The 16,278-nt window shown below is 35.6% G+C and overlaps 2 protein-coding genes across 2 annotated transcripts in view; both read left to right on the forward strand.

Annotated features, from left to right (window-relative positions):
* The first annotated feature begins 3,777 nt into the window (after nucleotides 1-3,777).
* On the forward strand, nucleotides 3,778-10,226 carry fgf5 (fibroblast growth factor 5). Its single transcript, XM_026212734.1, has 3 exons — nucleotides 3,778-3,994; nucleotides 5,481-5,584; nucleotides 9,603-10,226. Exons 1-3 carry the CDS (start codon nucleotides 3,781-3,783, stop codon nucleotides 9,963-9,965), a joined length of 681 nt encoding a protein of 226 aa, XP_026068519.1. The 5' UTR covers nucleotides 3,778-3,780; the 3' UTR covers nucleotides 9,966-10,226.
* Nucleotides 10,227-12,659: 2,433 nt separating this feature from the next.
* The window catches only part of cfap299 (cilia and flagella associated protein 299), a 46,903-nt gene continuing 43,284 nt past the window's right edge, over nucleotides 12,660-16,278 (forward strand). Inside the window, exons 1-2 of the mRNA XM_026211181.1 lie at nucleotides 12,660-12,789; nucleotides 14,506-14,630. Of these exons, the coding sequence (XP_026066966.1) occupies nucleotides 12,682-12,789; nucleotides 14,506-14,630 (233 nt within the window). The 5' untranslated portion in view covers nucleotides 12,660-12,681. The remainder of the gene's footprint in view (nucleotides 12,790-14,505; nucleotides 14,631-16,278) is intronic.

Consider the following 16,278-nt stretch of genomic DNA (forward strand, 5'->3'; position numbering starts at 1 on the left):
GAAGGTCAATTAAATAATTTTTAAAGACCTTTATCAGGCTAAATATAGGAATAAATTGAAGGAAGCATAACTCTTCCCCAATAATTGTTTTGCTTTCCATTGAAAATGTCAAGAAGATTCTTAAATCAAGGTGCATTTACCTGAGGAGCAAAATAGTATAATAAGTTGTCTTGTTTTCTCAAATATTTTTCAAAATAAAGTAGATTTATGATTAAAACAAGAACAAATGCCAGTGGGCTCAGAACTTAATTCAACTTGCTTCAACAGGAAAACATGTTTTCATAGATTAAACTAACAGAATTTTGTTTAGTTTCTCAGAAATCAAGATTTTGTATCTTTTTGCATCTCAAGTGTTTATATATTTGTACTGGAAAACAACACAAAATAGAAAAGAAGATTTTTTTTTATTTTTTATATTTTTTTTTGCTGTGAATTCAACATGTAATTGCTTAAATGCCATTAAGTATTACATTTAAGTCTTTCTGCACCTAATAAGACGTTTGGAAAAACAAATTAAGACCTTTTTAAGACCAGAAGAAACCCTTAAGTAATTTTTCATTCCTTAAACGTATATACCAGCCCAAATGCATTATGATGTAATATTTCCTATTTGCACACACACACACACACACACACACACACACACACACACACACACACACACACACACATATATATATATATATATATATATATATATATATATATATATATACATATATTAACTTATATATTATATGATAAAACATAGAAAGTCATACATTTCGTGTAATATTTGCTTATAAAAACCTTTTCCTTTTAAATTTACTATACATTTGATACAGCTTCTAAAAGTGTCATCTATCAAGAAGGAGACTCCATAATGAAGGTACAACATTATTGCCAAAGCTTGTGAGCTAACAACCATCAGCCAACGGACCAAATTATTGAGTATAATCTTTAAGTGGGCCAAACAGTCCCAACACTGTCCAGATGCCGTCATTCATGGCAGTACCTGAAAACTCATCTCCTCCCCTGTTACTCAAAAGCTTAATTCACAGATAATGATCACATGTGCCAAAACAATAACAAATGATTCTTCCCCAAGAGAGAAAATCCTGCATGTTACTACAAAGTTGTTAAAAGCCAGGATCATTGATGAATCAGTCAGGATCATCAGTGTTTATACTCATCTGGGGTATTACCTCACTGCAGTTACTGGAGGGTCCAGCACAAACAAATGGCCTTTACAATTTGGGAGGTACACAGTTCTGCACTGTTTACATTAAAGTGATCAATCCGTGTTGTGCAGCAAGTGAAACAGACATCACAGACCTCCATGTCTCCATTCACCATTCATCTAGTGATTAAGATTGTAAAGTGTTCAGGACACATTCCTTTCAAATTACTGAAGGCTGCCATCGCATCTCAAAGGTAACTTAAGATGATGTGAGCAAAATCTAAAAAAATGCTCTAGGATCATGCAAATTCATGCATGTAAGGCATTAAAAGAGCATATAGCATGCATATTTACATAAGCCTTGCCTTATACAAAAGTTCACAATATCTTTGAATTATAAAATATTCATGAATATACATTAAATAAGACTATTTATGTGTTATATTTGTGAGGATTTATAAACCCCAAAGATCTTTTGATTTATATGTAGCCTATATGTATAAAGATTTCCTTTCCAGGTTTTGTACAGTTAATCTCACATATAACTGTGAATAACACAACATTGTGTGTAGATGAGAAATTCATATGTTTCAGACATTTTTTTAAAGAACATGAAATTCCCACTGTGCTGTCCATTAAGCAGACAATGTGTAGTGCTGCTTTTCACTCTGCAGGTAGCTGTAATGAAACAACTGGCCTGGACACCACTATTGTTTCATTTAATAGAGAGATAATAATAAGGAAAAGAGGCTTTCAAAGGTCCTAATGATACGGTATACTGGTTATTTAAATAAAGTAGGCTATGTTGTTTCATTCTGTGTTGTCATTAACATGTGGTGCAAATTAATCCATGTAATACAGTTGATCTTATGGTGAGTCACAAATTGCCATAATTTTACCTATCAATAGTTTATAAAACAGCAACATTTCCACTTTGAAATGAATCAAGGGTGATCACAGTCATAACGAGTTATCACTAAATTATTACACTGCATTACTCACTGCCCATGCCCTCACTGTATACAAATGAAAATAGGCTATATATGTAAGAAAACTGAGATTAATTTCTAAAAGAAACATCAATACTACTATGTTCTGAGTTCTGACTAAGAGAAGACACAGAAAAAAAGAAAATATGAACAATGAATACATTTAATATGAAAGTCAGTCTTCATCCTGAAGGTCCTCTTTCCAAAAATAACTGTATAGTTTGTATATTTAAGTTTGTTGCTTTTTGTCCCAGAAGGAGTCAGAGCTGAGAACTTCCAATAATGCAACAGTCTGTGTGATAGACGCGTTCACGCTCGTGCGCGAGGACGAGCAAAACTACAGCGCTACCTGAGGACGGTGAGCGTGATTTCACCAAGTAGGCTACAACATGACAGTTTATACAACCGCTTCTCTTCCAGTCATAAATTATTTGTTTGTCCACCCAGTTGTATATATGTTTCCTCGTGCGCAAAATACTCAAGGAGTATGTATTTGGTCCCTTTACGTGACGCTCTTTTCTCTGAATCGTTTTTTTTTTTTTTTTTTTTATTTTTTTTTTTTTTTTAACTTAGCTTCAAACATGTTTGCAGTAGGCTATTAAAAGTTAATTAATCTTTTTTTTATTTGAGGTTTCAGGTAAAATATATCAAGGTGGTATCTGTGCAAAATATTTTTATTAACTATATTTTATCAGTCGCAAAATCCTTTAATTATAACAAATAAGCAGTGAAGAGATTTACCCTAAGTAAAAGTCCAACGGTGTAACCAAAACGCAGGAGGCAATTTCTCTCTCTCTCTCTCTATCTGTGTGTGTGTGTGTGTGTGTGTGTGTGTATATATATATATATATATATATATATATATATACACACACACACACACACAGAGAGTGAGGGTCAACGTCACCAAGTTTACAAAAAAATTATAATAATAATAATATTTATTGACTATATAGGACCTTGTATTTATGTACAGTATGCCTTTATTTATTTTATTACTTCTTTTGAAAATGTACGTTTTATTGAATCAAATGGAGAAATCAACCTCTTAATAAAAAAAATTATGATATATTTGTAAATAACCTTGGAAAATAAGTGAAAACTTGTTTAAAAAAGAAAACGGAGCTAAGCTGATACATTATAACATATATGTATATTTTTTTTATTGTTTTTATGGCAAACATATTCAAAACATGACAAGTCTTACGTTTCCAAGAACTTGCCACGTGTTTTAAAAAAGATTCCCATGTCTCAGTTTGATCACCTCAAACGTCATTAATTGTCACAGACCCACGTATTAAAGTATAAATAAATAACTGCACATTCCTATCCTTGGTCAAATACGCGCTGTTTGGAGCTACATCTCCAACGATAAACAGAACTCAGGAAGGTTTGAATGTTTCGACCGATATAAATTGAGGATGAGAGAGAGCGTCCTGCACATCTCAGGCACGCATCAAGCAGTGAGATCATTTGTGATATAAATATCTCTTTGCCAGCAGATCTGCTCCAGCTCCTGCAGCAGCCGAGGGTAATGCCCACTAGTGAAACAGCGAGTTACCTCAGAGCGCTGGAACAGCAGCAAAATGCTGGAAGTGGCCTAGCACACTCACACACAGCTCTCTGGAAAGAATGAACGTTCCTCTCCTGCTTTTACTCCTCTTTCAGTTGCCTCGCTCTGCATTGCCTACGGGATCCGAACGCGCGTATTTGGAGCACCAACTTGTCGAAGGACGCGTATCAGGGCGCAGGACTGGAAGACTGTATTGTAGAGTTGGAATTGGTTTCCACCTTCAGATTCACCCAGATGGAAGAGTCAACGGGAGTCACGAACCTAATCCGTTAAGTAAGTAGTCATTTCCCTTTCTTTACGGACATGGGGACAGCTAAATTCAAATTAGTGATTAATTGATCCTTTTTTTTTCCATACTTGGTATGCCTGCACAGTGTTCGATAAGGGTTTTCAGATAGAAATAAACTTACCAATACTAAGTACGGATGAAATTGTGCTCCTTTGCATCCTAAATTAAAATGAATTATTAAAATGACCAAAGAGAATATAAAAAAAAAATGCTTTAATTGCATGTATGTTTAAACAGTTTTGCATAATAGAGAAGGTCCTTCCAAGTCACACAGACAGAATCTTATTGATGGTTCTGTGCAAAAACACTCACTGGCTCAAGAAACTCTTATTGCAGACTGAATGTATGATAAACTAGTGCTTCCTCTGTTTGGAGTCTCTTGTTTGGAGCGGATGTTTATTTACAGGTATGGGAACAGGTGCAGCGGCTGAGATCAGAATGCCAGTGAGCTGAAAGCTGGAGTGAGTGGCATCATTAACATGCCATGCACTAGATTTCTGTTAATGGCTGAATAGCTGGCTACACATACCATAGTACTAGGTCTATTTAGAGGGTCTACTGTCAAACAGATGATCAAAATTAGATTAAAGTAAAAAGGACTTTGAGTTTGGCTGTTGGTGTTAAGTCCATGTGCCAGGCAGAATATTTAGAAAGCAAACATCATAGACCTAAAACATCTCTCTGAAAGAATACAGCCCAAACAATCAAATTTTTTATATCAACAAACATTAATTACCAGTACTGTTATTGCCTAAAATATTAAAAAGATGGATGCTATATCCAAATGCCAGTCAATTTTTATAGTAAGTGATCAACTCTAGTTGTAGTTCACTTATGTAAAACCACCTCAAAATATACATTAAATATACAGTGGAAACAAACAGGCTTTTTAAAAATCAACAAAAAAAGCTTATTTTTGGATTATATGGACCCTATCACTACACACACGCTAAATGAAGAGCACCCAAACTTGTAGGACTGGCATTGGGAAGTCACATTCATTTTTCTGGGTGGATGTTTTTTATGATGTTAGTGTGTTTTACAGTGTGCGGTGCAGTGGTTTCTCTATTCTTTACTTACTGTACATGTACAGTAAATTGATCTAATATCCTGACTAATATAAAAGAAGACAAAAAAGATATGTAAAATAGGCTATACAGACACACACTGTATAATATGTATTTATCAATAGATGTGACTCAGATGGTACATTGTCCAGTACAAACAACAGTAGGAGGGGATAGAATAATGTTTAATTGAACTAATCACTCTTGCTATAGCATTCAATAATACTTGTAACCCAAATAACCAGAGAACAATACATATATAAAGCTAAAAACACTTGATTTTTTTTATTTATTCTCTCTCTTTCATAACCAAACCTGAACACAGCCATTGTTTGACCTTTGACACTTAGGACATAAAGGTCATCAGTCGTCACTGCAATTGTTGTGTTTTTTCGATCTGTAGGTGTGCTGGAGCTGTTTGCCGTGTCTCAGGGGGTCATAGGGATCCGAGGGGTTTTCAGCAACCGATTTCTAGCCATGAACAAGAGGGGGAGGCTTCATGCAACTGTAAGTCTGACCCAACACGATATAAACTCATAAATCCACTACAAAAAAGTGGATGCAAACTAACCCAAATATGCAGAACAAAAACTCCCCATACACACTTTTGAAGGAAATCTCGGCTTACTGTGATATTTGTGAGCCTCTGCAAATTCTTTCTACAAAGACTTGTACGGCACAAAGGAGTGGAGAGACACACTGCAGTTCCAGAGCAATCTGGCTTTGCAGGGGTCTGGGCTGTCTGATAGAAGGCAGAGCTTATTAGCATGTGTTAATGGGAAGAGCAGATTAAAACGAGTCTGGGGTAGTTGATAATCTTGCAAGGAAGGGGATCAATATGTGTGTAAACAAAGTTGGACAGCTTTAAGGGCACTTAGCATGCAGACAGCAAGAACTGGGACTTATGCAAGCAAAGCAACAGTATATGGAACTCTAATCTGCAATTATTGTTTAACTCTCCCATAATATCAACTGTCCCCCCCCCCCCCCCCCCCAAAGAACAGTCTATGAGACACTACAAGTTTATTTTGAGAAAACACAATCTACATCTATTTAACCAATCTATCATTATCAATATTCAGCTTTTAACTCCATATTACACACAACACACACACACACAACACACACACACAAGAAAGTCTCTTACGCTCAACAAAGCTGCATTTATTTTAATACAGTAAAACATTAATATTCTGAAATATTATTACACTTTTTTAAATAACTATTGTATATTTTATTATATTTTAATGTCACTTTCAAAGCTTAATTTTCACCAGTCATTACTGAAAACTTCAATGTCATTATCCTTCAGAAATCATTATAATAATATTGCATATAATAATATTCTTTCAGTTCAGTATTCAATTTCAGTTGATATATATACTGTATCTTTAATGAATGTAAAGTTCAAAAGAATAGCATTTATTTGAAACAGAAAAGTTTGGTAACATTATAAATGTCGTGACAGTCACAAAAACACTTTACTGCATCCTTGCTGAATAGAAGTATTATATATATTTATTATATATTACTTGTGTAGACCCTACTTCACATTAACGGTTTACGATTTTAGAAAAATCTTGTATGGGGCGGATAATAAAGTAGTCTGATAAATCTGAGGATTAGCCTCTGAACTGCCGCAGACATCATCTGTAATTAAAGCAGCTGCAGCGGCTCCGTCAGACTTGAATTGGGTTTCATTTCCTCAGACCAACTACAGTTGCATAGGCTTATTTAATAGCTGTCAGCTTGGGTTTTAAACCCCAGGCACTTCACTTCGTAGACAAGTCGGCCTAACCAAAGGAGTATCAAATGACTTAATGTCTGATTTTTGTTGCACTGTCTGTCATATTTAATATTTAGATGTTTTCATAGTGGCAATTTATTGCTGCGATAATGGCAAGGAAGACAGATGTACATTATGCCTTGTGACATACCCAGCAAGCTATTACTAACATAATCTTTGCAAAGCTTAAGAGGTCACTACATTTATTAAGAAAACAATGGAGAGCGGGTGAGTAACCAAGAGGGAAAAGGAGATGCAACCATCTCCCATTCCATGAAACGTGGATTGCTCATGAGCCAGAGAGGTGTCTCAAATATAACAATGCTCACATGGTCTAAAGGTAAAGAAAACAGCTCTGAATAATATGGCGACACTTACGAATGGGAACAAATCTGCCGTGCCAAGATGTAATTATTCGTATCTGTGTCTGTAACGGTATAATTACTCAATGCTAGTGGTGCAAGGCTGAACAGTGGAGGTACCACAGTATGGGAAATCTTGAGAAAGGATTGTTTGTGGATAATATTCACAAAGAAAGCTGTCAGAGAACAGACACAGGTCAAACAGCTGTGCAAGTTCATGACTTAACAATAAAATGTCTACCGCTTGCAGACACCCGAACAGACACATGGGATTTCTTCTATCTTTTCAAACATGGATCGAAATAACCCCCCAAAAATGTCATAGAAGGATGTATCCTCAACAGCTGGCTGCCGTTTAAAACAGCGGTCATAAAGCACTTCCAGAAGACAGAAACCATGTATCCTAATCAAACAAACGTTCAGATGTTTTTGGGGCGAGATTTAGGGGAGAGAGCCCCTGTGAAGTTATGGTGGGTCACGTTGTGACTGGCATGTTTAGAAAATATTGTAATGGCACCATTTTCTGCTTCAGCAAACCAGAACAGTTTTATTATTTCAGAGTTTGGGAATTATGCAAGACCTCTTACTTGGGACTGACCCTCATTAAATTCATGATATATTTTCCCACCAGATGTATTTTTAGAGAGTGAGGCCAAAATTCGATAATAATGTTGGTTGTGTACAGTTGTTAATATAAGCTGCTGTTTACAAACTACTAACAGTGTTCCCAAAAACTATTTGCACACATTCATTCAAAGGAGTTCAAAGTCACATTCGACAGAGAGCCAGAGATGAAACAATAACAGACCAGTGATGAAGTAATCTTATATAAGTTTGCTTTCTGCCTGCTATCTAGTGTTGATTTGACCACATTCATCTAATTGAACTATCTGAGCTTTGGTCAGATATTTAAAACATTTACTAGAGAGAGATCTAATGGATGTCTGGTCTTGTCAGTCAATGGCTGCATTTTTTTGAAAGCCTACCTAAGGAGAGAGGCTTGCGCATAACCATAGATTGCCTACAAACAAGCATGTGTCCTGCTTTCCTGTGCCCTGGAAGGATAAAGTTGTTTCACAGCCTAATGAGTTTTCAGCCCACACAAACGAAGCTCTGCTTCTGTCGGTCACCCCAGTCTTTGATTGGAAAGTCGGTTTTGATGACTTTGAGCTAGGAGATAAAAGTAAGACTTGCAATTATTCTGAAACCCCCTCAATGCTTCATTCTGGGGCTCGTGTCTATAATCTGCTTGCTGCTTTTCATTAGCTCTCTTTATGAGGGGCTAACTCAATCAGGTCACAAAGTGTTCTCTCTCCAGCAGCTGCTAATGTGGCATCCTACAAAGTGTGTGCACAGTAAATTGTGTGCCCAACTTATTGTGTGCTCAAAGTGTTAAAGCTGAGGTAAAACTGAAGCACAATACAAAAGCAGATCACTTCCACATACAGTTATGCGTAAAGTGTACATACCCTTTTATGTCGGTCATTTTTTTTTATACCGACTTTTTTATTTAGTACTGCCTTGATGAAGCTACATAAATTAAGTTGTGCATTAGTACATGGTCCTATAACTTTTTTAATTTCCCAGCATTCTCTGCACACATGGTTGAAAAGAACTACATGTCTGGTACACTGATCATGTAATCTGGTGTTGTGTGTTATCCACTATAATACATCCTGCTACTCTGAATAAAGAAGAATTATTGGTAACACTTAAGTATAGGGTCCAATTCACACTAATAACTAGTTGCTTATTAGCATGCCTATTATTAACATATTGGCTGTTTATTAGTGCTTATAAAGTACATATAATGCATGACATCAATAATCCTACCCAATACCCTAAACTTAACAACTACCTTATAAACTATTAATAAGCAGCAAATAAGGAGTTAACTGAGGCAAAAGTCATAGTTAATGGTTAGTTAATAGTGAGAATTGGACCCTAAAATAAAGTGTGAGCGAATTATTTAATTCCATGGTGAAGTATGCAACAATGGTCTATTTATTTTATGTGTAGGCTCACAGTAACAAACTTGCTGAATAGCTTGTAGGGAGAGAGAAAAAAAAAACTTATGGCGATTACATTTATACTGAATAGTAAAAGTTATCATCTCAGTTGAAAGTAAGATGTACAAATAGTACAGGAAACCATACACTAAATAAACACCATTGCAGCTGGACTCTGGCTGAAATACAAACATAGATCATCAGAGGGATCTAGTATCATTCACAGGCTGTGAGTGTTGAAAGCCAAGATTCAAGACATATTAACATGACCATTAACATGCACAGGAGTATAAGTATCAGACTCAACAACTTGTTGATATTCTATCTTTGTATCTTTTCATTCCCCCTTTTCCTGTCCTTTTCCCCAGGAGAGCTTTACAGATGACTGTAAGTTCAGGGAGCGTTTTCAGGAGAACAGCTACAACACGTACGCCTCAGTGATCCACAAGAACCATCGCACTGGCAGAGAGTGGTTCGTGGCACTTAACAAGAGAGGTAAAGCAAAAATGGGGTCCAGTCCAAGAGTGAAGTCGCAACACGTGTCTACACATTTTCTGCCGAGGATGCATTTGCATGAAAAGACTGATCAAGGATTCACAATAACAGACAAAGAGCAGGAAAAACAACCACCTCCACATCCACCAACACCCTCTATAACAAAAGTCGCAGCCAACACCGGAAAGAAGAATCGACCAGTAGTCAAATACTGGCCCAAGTTTCGATTCGGATAAACCAGTGCTGTCTCAAAAACAAGGACTAATCTTGCAAAAAAGACAAGCTGGGAAAAAAGATGGTTTGCTGAAATAACCAGTTTTCTCTTCAGGATAACCAATACTTGCTTAACTTACATGACTTGAGCATTCCGGTCATCATGTACATTAGACGTCAAAGGACTGAATCAGCCAACCACAAGACATTTTCACGACAGAACTTCTGAAGTCTGATGTGCATTTGATGAGGATCTTGTGAAAATCTTATGTATTTGAACTAAAGTTGCGTTACAAGAGGATTTGCCTTATTATCCTCAGTGATTTTACAAAATATAACTACATTTTTATAGTATACCTCACTGTATTTATACAATATATTTATGTCTCTACAAGCTTTTTTTGCACAAACAGTTATCCAGCTTCCAAAATTATAATGTTTGTGATGGTAATATGCAAATATATTTTTTAAAAACGGTGAAGAACAGTACAAGAAAAAGACGACATATTTTGAATGCTTCTGGGTTGAATAATGCACATGGATTGCTTATTTGCATGAAAAGTCCATATTTCTTCTACTAGATGTCTGTCCATCAAAACTATCAGGCTATATGCTGACTGTCGTGGAAATTAAAATCCTGTCATGACCCCAGTGCATTCCACAGAAGAGCGATGTCTCACAAGGATAAACATGTCTTGTGGGACTGCTCTGTGTATTTTATGAGCTCTGCTCATAGGTGTATCAAATGGCAGACAGTCGTGGTATGACCCTTCACAAAATATCCCTATAACTGTCAAGCAGGGAACTCTGAAACGGTGTGGAACTCATCTTTCATGTTTACAGGTGATTGCAACCATAATCCATTTCCAAACTTTTCACAACAATTCATTTCTAATAAACATTTCACTATAATGACATTAAAAACATCCTGTGCATAATTCCCTAAAATTATTGTAAGGCTATTGTCTGTTTTACAAACTACCACAATATAGTAATGCCATGCTTTTGTTTTTGGAATGTGAATATATTAGGATACAACAGAAATCCTTAACAGATCATAAATGTTTAATCACAACTATTATTGCACACTTTATTAATTCTGCATTAGATTCTCCTGGAATCATCAATGTGGCCAAAATCCATATTGTGCATGCATGGTGGTGGTATTGGATGTCTACGCCTGAAGACTATTGCCCATTGCAATTGACATAACAGCTGGCTTGTGCCATTATCCCGTTGGGCTGATCCAAGGGGTAAAGTCAGGGTTTGGTGGAGGTCAGACATTCCACCGGAAAATGGTTTACAACAGTGTCTCATCAAACAGGTTGAAATACAGGGGTCAAGATATCCACATCAAATGGTGTCTGCATAAACTGTAATGCTGAACAGTTATATGGCTCTAAAGGTTTCTTCATACTACTTGGGTATATGCCAATACATACATCCATAGCCAGGAGTCAGGACTATGACTTTTGTCTGGGAATACAATCTTTGCCATTCAAATCCTTATAGGCTAACCAGAATCGACTTTTACCAAGTTTAGATAAGAACAAGAATGATGGCAAAATGCATAGAACTCCGAGAACATTGAGAACTGTTTAATAATCGTTTGAAGAGCTGTGCCACCTAGTGGTGATGTATGAATAATTAAACCACAGGTACATTTTGGTCTGTTTGCCTTATGCTCAATATTTTGAAATGAGACAATAACACCACAAAACTGTGGTTCAGCAAATAGTCCACATAAATTAATTCCCACTGAATCCAGTAATGTTTAATGCAGTGAAGATCCACAAAACCAAAAAGTTAATAAGCTTATTGATATTTTCATTTTAAACACCCTTTAGCATAAATGTATTTATTTGATTATTATACAGTTTATGTTGTAAAAGCAAAATGTTTATTATTATAATTATAATTATTTCATTTTTTGGGGCAATACCCCCCAAATATTATTAAAGGACAAAGGAAAAAGCTCTTCAGCCAAAATAAATAAATAAAAATAGATTGGAACTCTTAAAATATTAATAATGAATGTTTGCTGTTAAAAATGAATCAGTCGCATTGTCTTTTATTCTGACATAACAATGACGCAAGATGATTTTAAATTTGCATGAAAACCTTTCATTTTGAATTTATACCATAATATGATGCTCAAAAAAAATAATAATAATAATCTAACTAAAATATATTATATTATATTATATTATATTATATTATATTATATTATATTATATTATATTATATTATATTATATTATATTATATTATATTATAGAAGGTTAGACTGCAAGAAAACATTAATTACACAGAGTAGGTCTTTGTTAGTAGGCTACCAGAAGACTCTGCTAGACCTCATGATACAACAATGAAATCACGTAAGCATGCATCCACCAGTCACTTGTAATGCTTTCACACAAATGATTTTAAAAAAAGCTTTTGGATGCATACCATCAACCTTCCTGCTTCTCTTAACATAGCAGAATTGGTACCCTGGTATTGGTTATAATATTCATATCTAAAATAATAACTATTTTGGAGTTATAAGAAACAGCATTTCAGACAAACAAACTTACACTGATATTGTCGCTTAAGATCGTCTAATTTTCCTGCGAATCACGCTTGTTTGGATGGGCGGGGTTCACGAATTTATATTGGTTCGTGATTGGTTTATAACCGGAAAACACGATCCTACTACTACAGCTGTCTGTTACCATGGGAATAACTCAAAGTAAACAAGATGGAAGACGACGGAGGCGTCTTTGCGGGAGAAACCGTGGAAGAGTTTCGCACTTATGAGGACTTCTTAGATTCTCAGATAAAACCTCTGGATTTATTTTACCTCGAGGTGAAGCATTATATTTCACGCTGCAAGTTAAACCGTCTGTTCTATGTGAAGTTGTGAATCTCACACACATTGTGAGATCAGGTGCATCAAGAAAACGATTTATTTTGTTTCTTTCTAAATCAGAATTTGTCTCAGTCAATGTGAATAGTCTGGCAGTTACGCTTGTGCACACGTAACGATAGCCTGTGCAGACAGATGGAGTAACAAAATTATGGCCTGTGAAAGTGTACGTTTGCAGTTAAACGTTAGATGGCGACATGGTAACGTTACTTTCCTGTATACTTCTATAAACGGCAACGTTTTCTCATCATAATGTAACGTACAATGGTATCCTAAGTGAGACTCTTTGTAGTTGTATTATAGTCTGATGCGATAAGTCTACATTCAGTCACAACATAAGGCATTACAGTGTCTCTTTTAGCCCACTTTTAGAAATTTGGATGTAACAGTTAATTCTTCAAATAATAACATTTTGTAATATTGACTGTTATTTTGGCTAATGACTGAGTCATGGTATACTGTACATATTTTACACTTAATGTAAGAGCCTTGGAAACTGTAAAAGGCTTTGCCTGTATTGACTTTAAAAAGTTCCCCATTTGATTTACTTGGGATTTGTTCTAGCTTGGAAGAAAGTAATTCAAACCTGAGTTGTATGAATAGTCTGTAGCAGTCTATGAATGCCAATGTGTGGTTTCCTTCACAATGAGGACTCGGGGATATATTCAGACACATTCTGGTTTAGTTTCATATGTGGGGGCTTATTTCTAGTTAGAGGAATGAGCGTGTCTTAAGTTATAAGGTGTTGTATGACTTGAGTGGTTACACATTCAGTCATTCATAAAGCGCTGGATTCAAAATTCAAATCTACTGTCTAATACAATCAGCTATATGGTTTTTAGGTCATAAGTGTAATTAATAAGCAGTACAAAGAAAATAATATATATATATATATATATATATATATATATATATATATATATATATATATATATATATATATATATTTAAAGAAATTAATACTTTTATTCAGCAAAGATACATTAAATTGATCCAATGTGACAGTTTATAATGATCAAAGATAGTTATAATCTTAAAAAAGTTTCTGCTTTGCCATCGCAGGAACACTGAAAAATCTTTAACATATCTTTTAAATACTAAATTAGACTCAGAATATAATCCATTCACATTAACATGGTTTCAGTGTCAACCTTAAAGATATATATTTTTTTTTACCTATTTTTATTTGACATTTATAAGTTTCACTGTTTGACTTTTAGTGTATTTCTATTAAGATTGAGTTTCACCCTTCACAAATGGATCTTGCCGTTTGAGTCTGAGTTGTTCCTCGGCAGCAGCTCTCTACAAACTCAATGCCCTGTTGCCACATGAAAGCAGCTCCTCCTTCTGAGGGCATAAGGAACCTCACTAAATCATATGGAAATGATACTACCCACTTTTAACTACGCTGCAGTGACATGTGGTAAAAATCCTTGATCCTGGCAACCATGAAATTGTCAGCGCAGCTCATGTAATTTTGTCATATAAATAGCATGTATACTAAAATAGGATTGATATAAATAGCACTTGAGTACAAAACTAGCAGAAATGTGTCATAAAACACTTGCCTGTTTGTACAGAAATGCCATTTGTTCATATTATTCAGTCAGTTTTAACCACCCCCAGCTCAGCAGATCTGTGTTATTGCTCCTCCAGGATCAGGAACTGGCCCGCCAGCTGGTGGAGCTGGGCCACAAGGGTAGCAGTTTGGAGAGAGAGGAATTTGAGACAAGGAAAGCAGCTGCCGAGGCCTCCAGGCTTGCTTCAGGGAGCCAACAGAAGTAAGGTTTTTGTGTTGTGACCATGAAAAGGGGACAAATTTCACACCAGTATGTGACCTTGAGAACATGTATTTTCCAGTACATGCTCTAGGCCTCATTCGTGAAACACGAGCAGAATGAATTTCTGTGCAAATCATTTGTTAAACCACTCTGACGTAAATTGTCACATTCAATTTAATGGCGCAATCTATGTAAATGCGCAATTTACGAACAGTTCATACAATGATTCGTTCTGCTCATGTTTCATTAATGAGGCCCAGTAGCTTTAAAGAATGGATTAATTATTGATTCACATTCACTGTACAGTAAATATCAAAAACATCAAATTACAGTAAAATGCTAGCAAATAATCTGAGATTATAAGATTTAAATGTCCAAGGACACAACAGGCTCTTTTTAAAGCAATGTTTGCTCAAACCACTAAGGACTTTCCGGTGATGTTAATGATCTTTATAGATGCACCTGACAGCTCATGTGTTTAAGCACATATCCTCCATCCCATCACTTGTGAGAGAGGCAACAGCTTTATTTGTGGGAATTTTTGGGATGCTTTGAATTTGGACTCCGACTTGGACGAGGATTGCATAGTTCCTGTGGTGAGGCTTCAGGAAACATTTTTGGAGAACTATATTTGTGTTTTCTTCCTAACCACCTGCAGACGTGTCGTTGTGGTGTTCAGTGTTTGTCAAAATGGACAGAAGTTCTGGGTCTCAGTTTAAGTAAAATAATATGTCAAATGAAAGAAAAGAAAAAAAAAGAGTCTACTTCAGTTGAAACTGTAGTTAAATAAGAAAACAACTTTTTAGGCATATACAGCCATTCGAAAGGCCATTGTGTTTAATTCAGGCCAATAAATTCCTTGATAGTGCTCCTATAGTCTTTCTTAACCAATAAGCTCAAAAAGTCAGTACAGTGCTGTACTGCAGGCCCCAGTTATTTGGGCTTTCTTAAATCAATAGCTTTTAACATGCTGTTTTTGACCATTTAAGTGTATTTAGTCATTTTTCACATAGTGAATAAGTAAACGGTGGCTCTTGGTTACTTGCTTAAATTGATGCTAGCAAAGTGTGATTTAAATGTGGTTTTCACATCTACCTTTCTCTCCACACGAGGGCCCTATCACGTCAGTACTATTCCTAGGTTACCATAGCTCTGATGGATAATATGCTTATCAAGTCTAGGTTTAGTTGTATGCTGCAGTCTCCTGTAAAGTTCGGTAAAAGTTCTATTAATTCTTAATAATTGAGCTTGTATTAGTGTCCAGGATCACAATAGCCTTACTGCTTCTGGAGATGGTGAAGACAAGCCAAACACTTGTAATAAAAAAACAAATGGCATTTTTTGCACCTTTTGAAGGGCATGGTGAGGAGGGGACATGACTTTTGTGGTTAAATGAAAGTGAGCTATAAATATGGTACCGGTATATTAATTAAATAGTATATTGAACTTTTTGTTCATTCTTAAAGAATTTGAAATTCCTGTACGATTTGGGGGTTTTAGCTCAACAAGGCCGTATTTATTTGATCATAATACAGTGAAAACCGTAATATTTTGAACTACTATAATTCAAAGTAACTCTTTTCTATTTCCTATATTTTAAATTTAATTGATTCTTGCAACGATAAAGCTGAATTTTCAGCAGCCATTA

This window comes from Carassius auratus, chromosome 30, assembly GCF_003368295.1.
Source record: "Carassius auratus strain Wakin chromosome 30, ASM336829v1, whole genome shotgun sequence".
Lineage (NCBI taxonomy): Eukaryota > Metazoa > Chordata > Actinopteri > Cypriniformes > Cyprinidae > Carassius > Carassius auratus.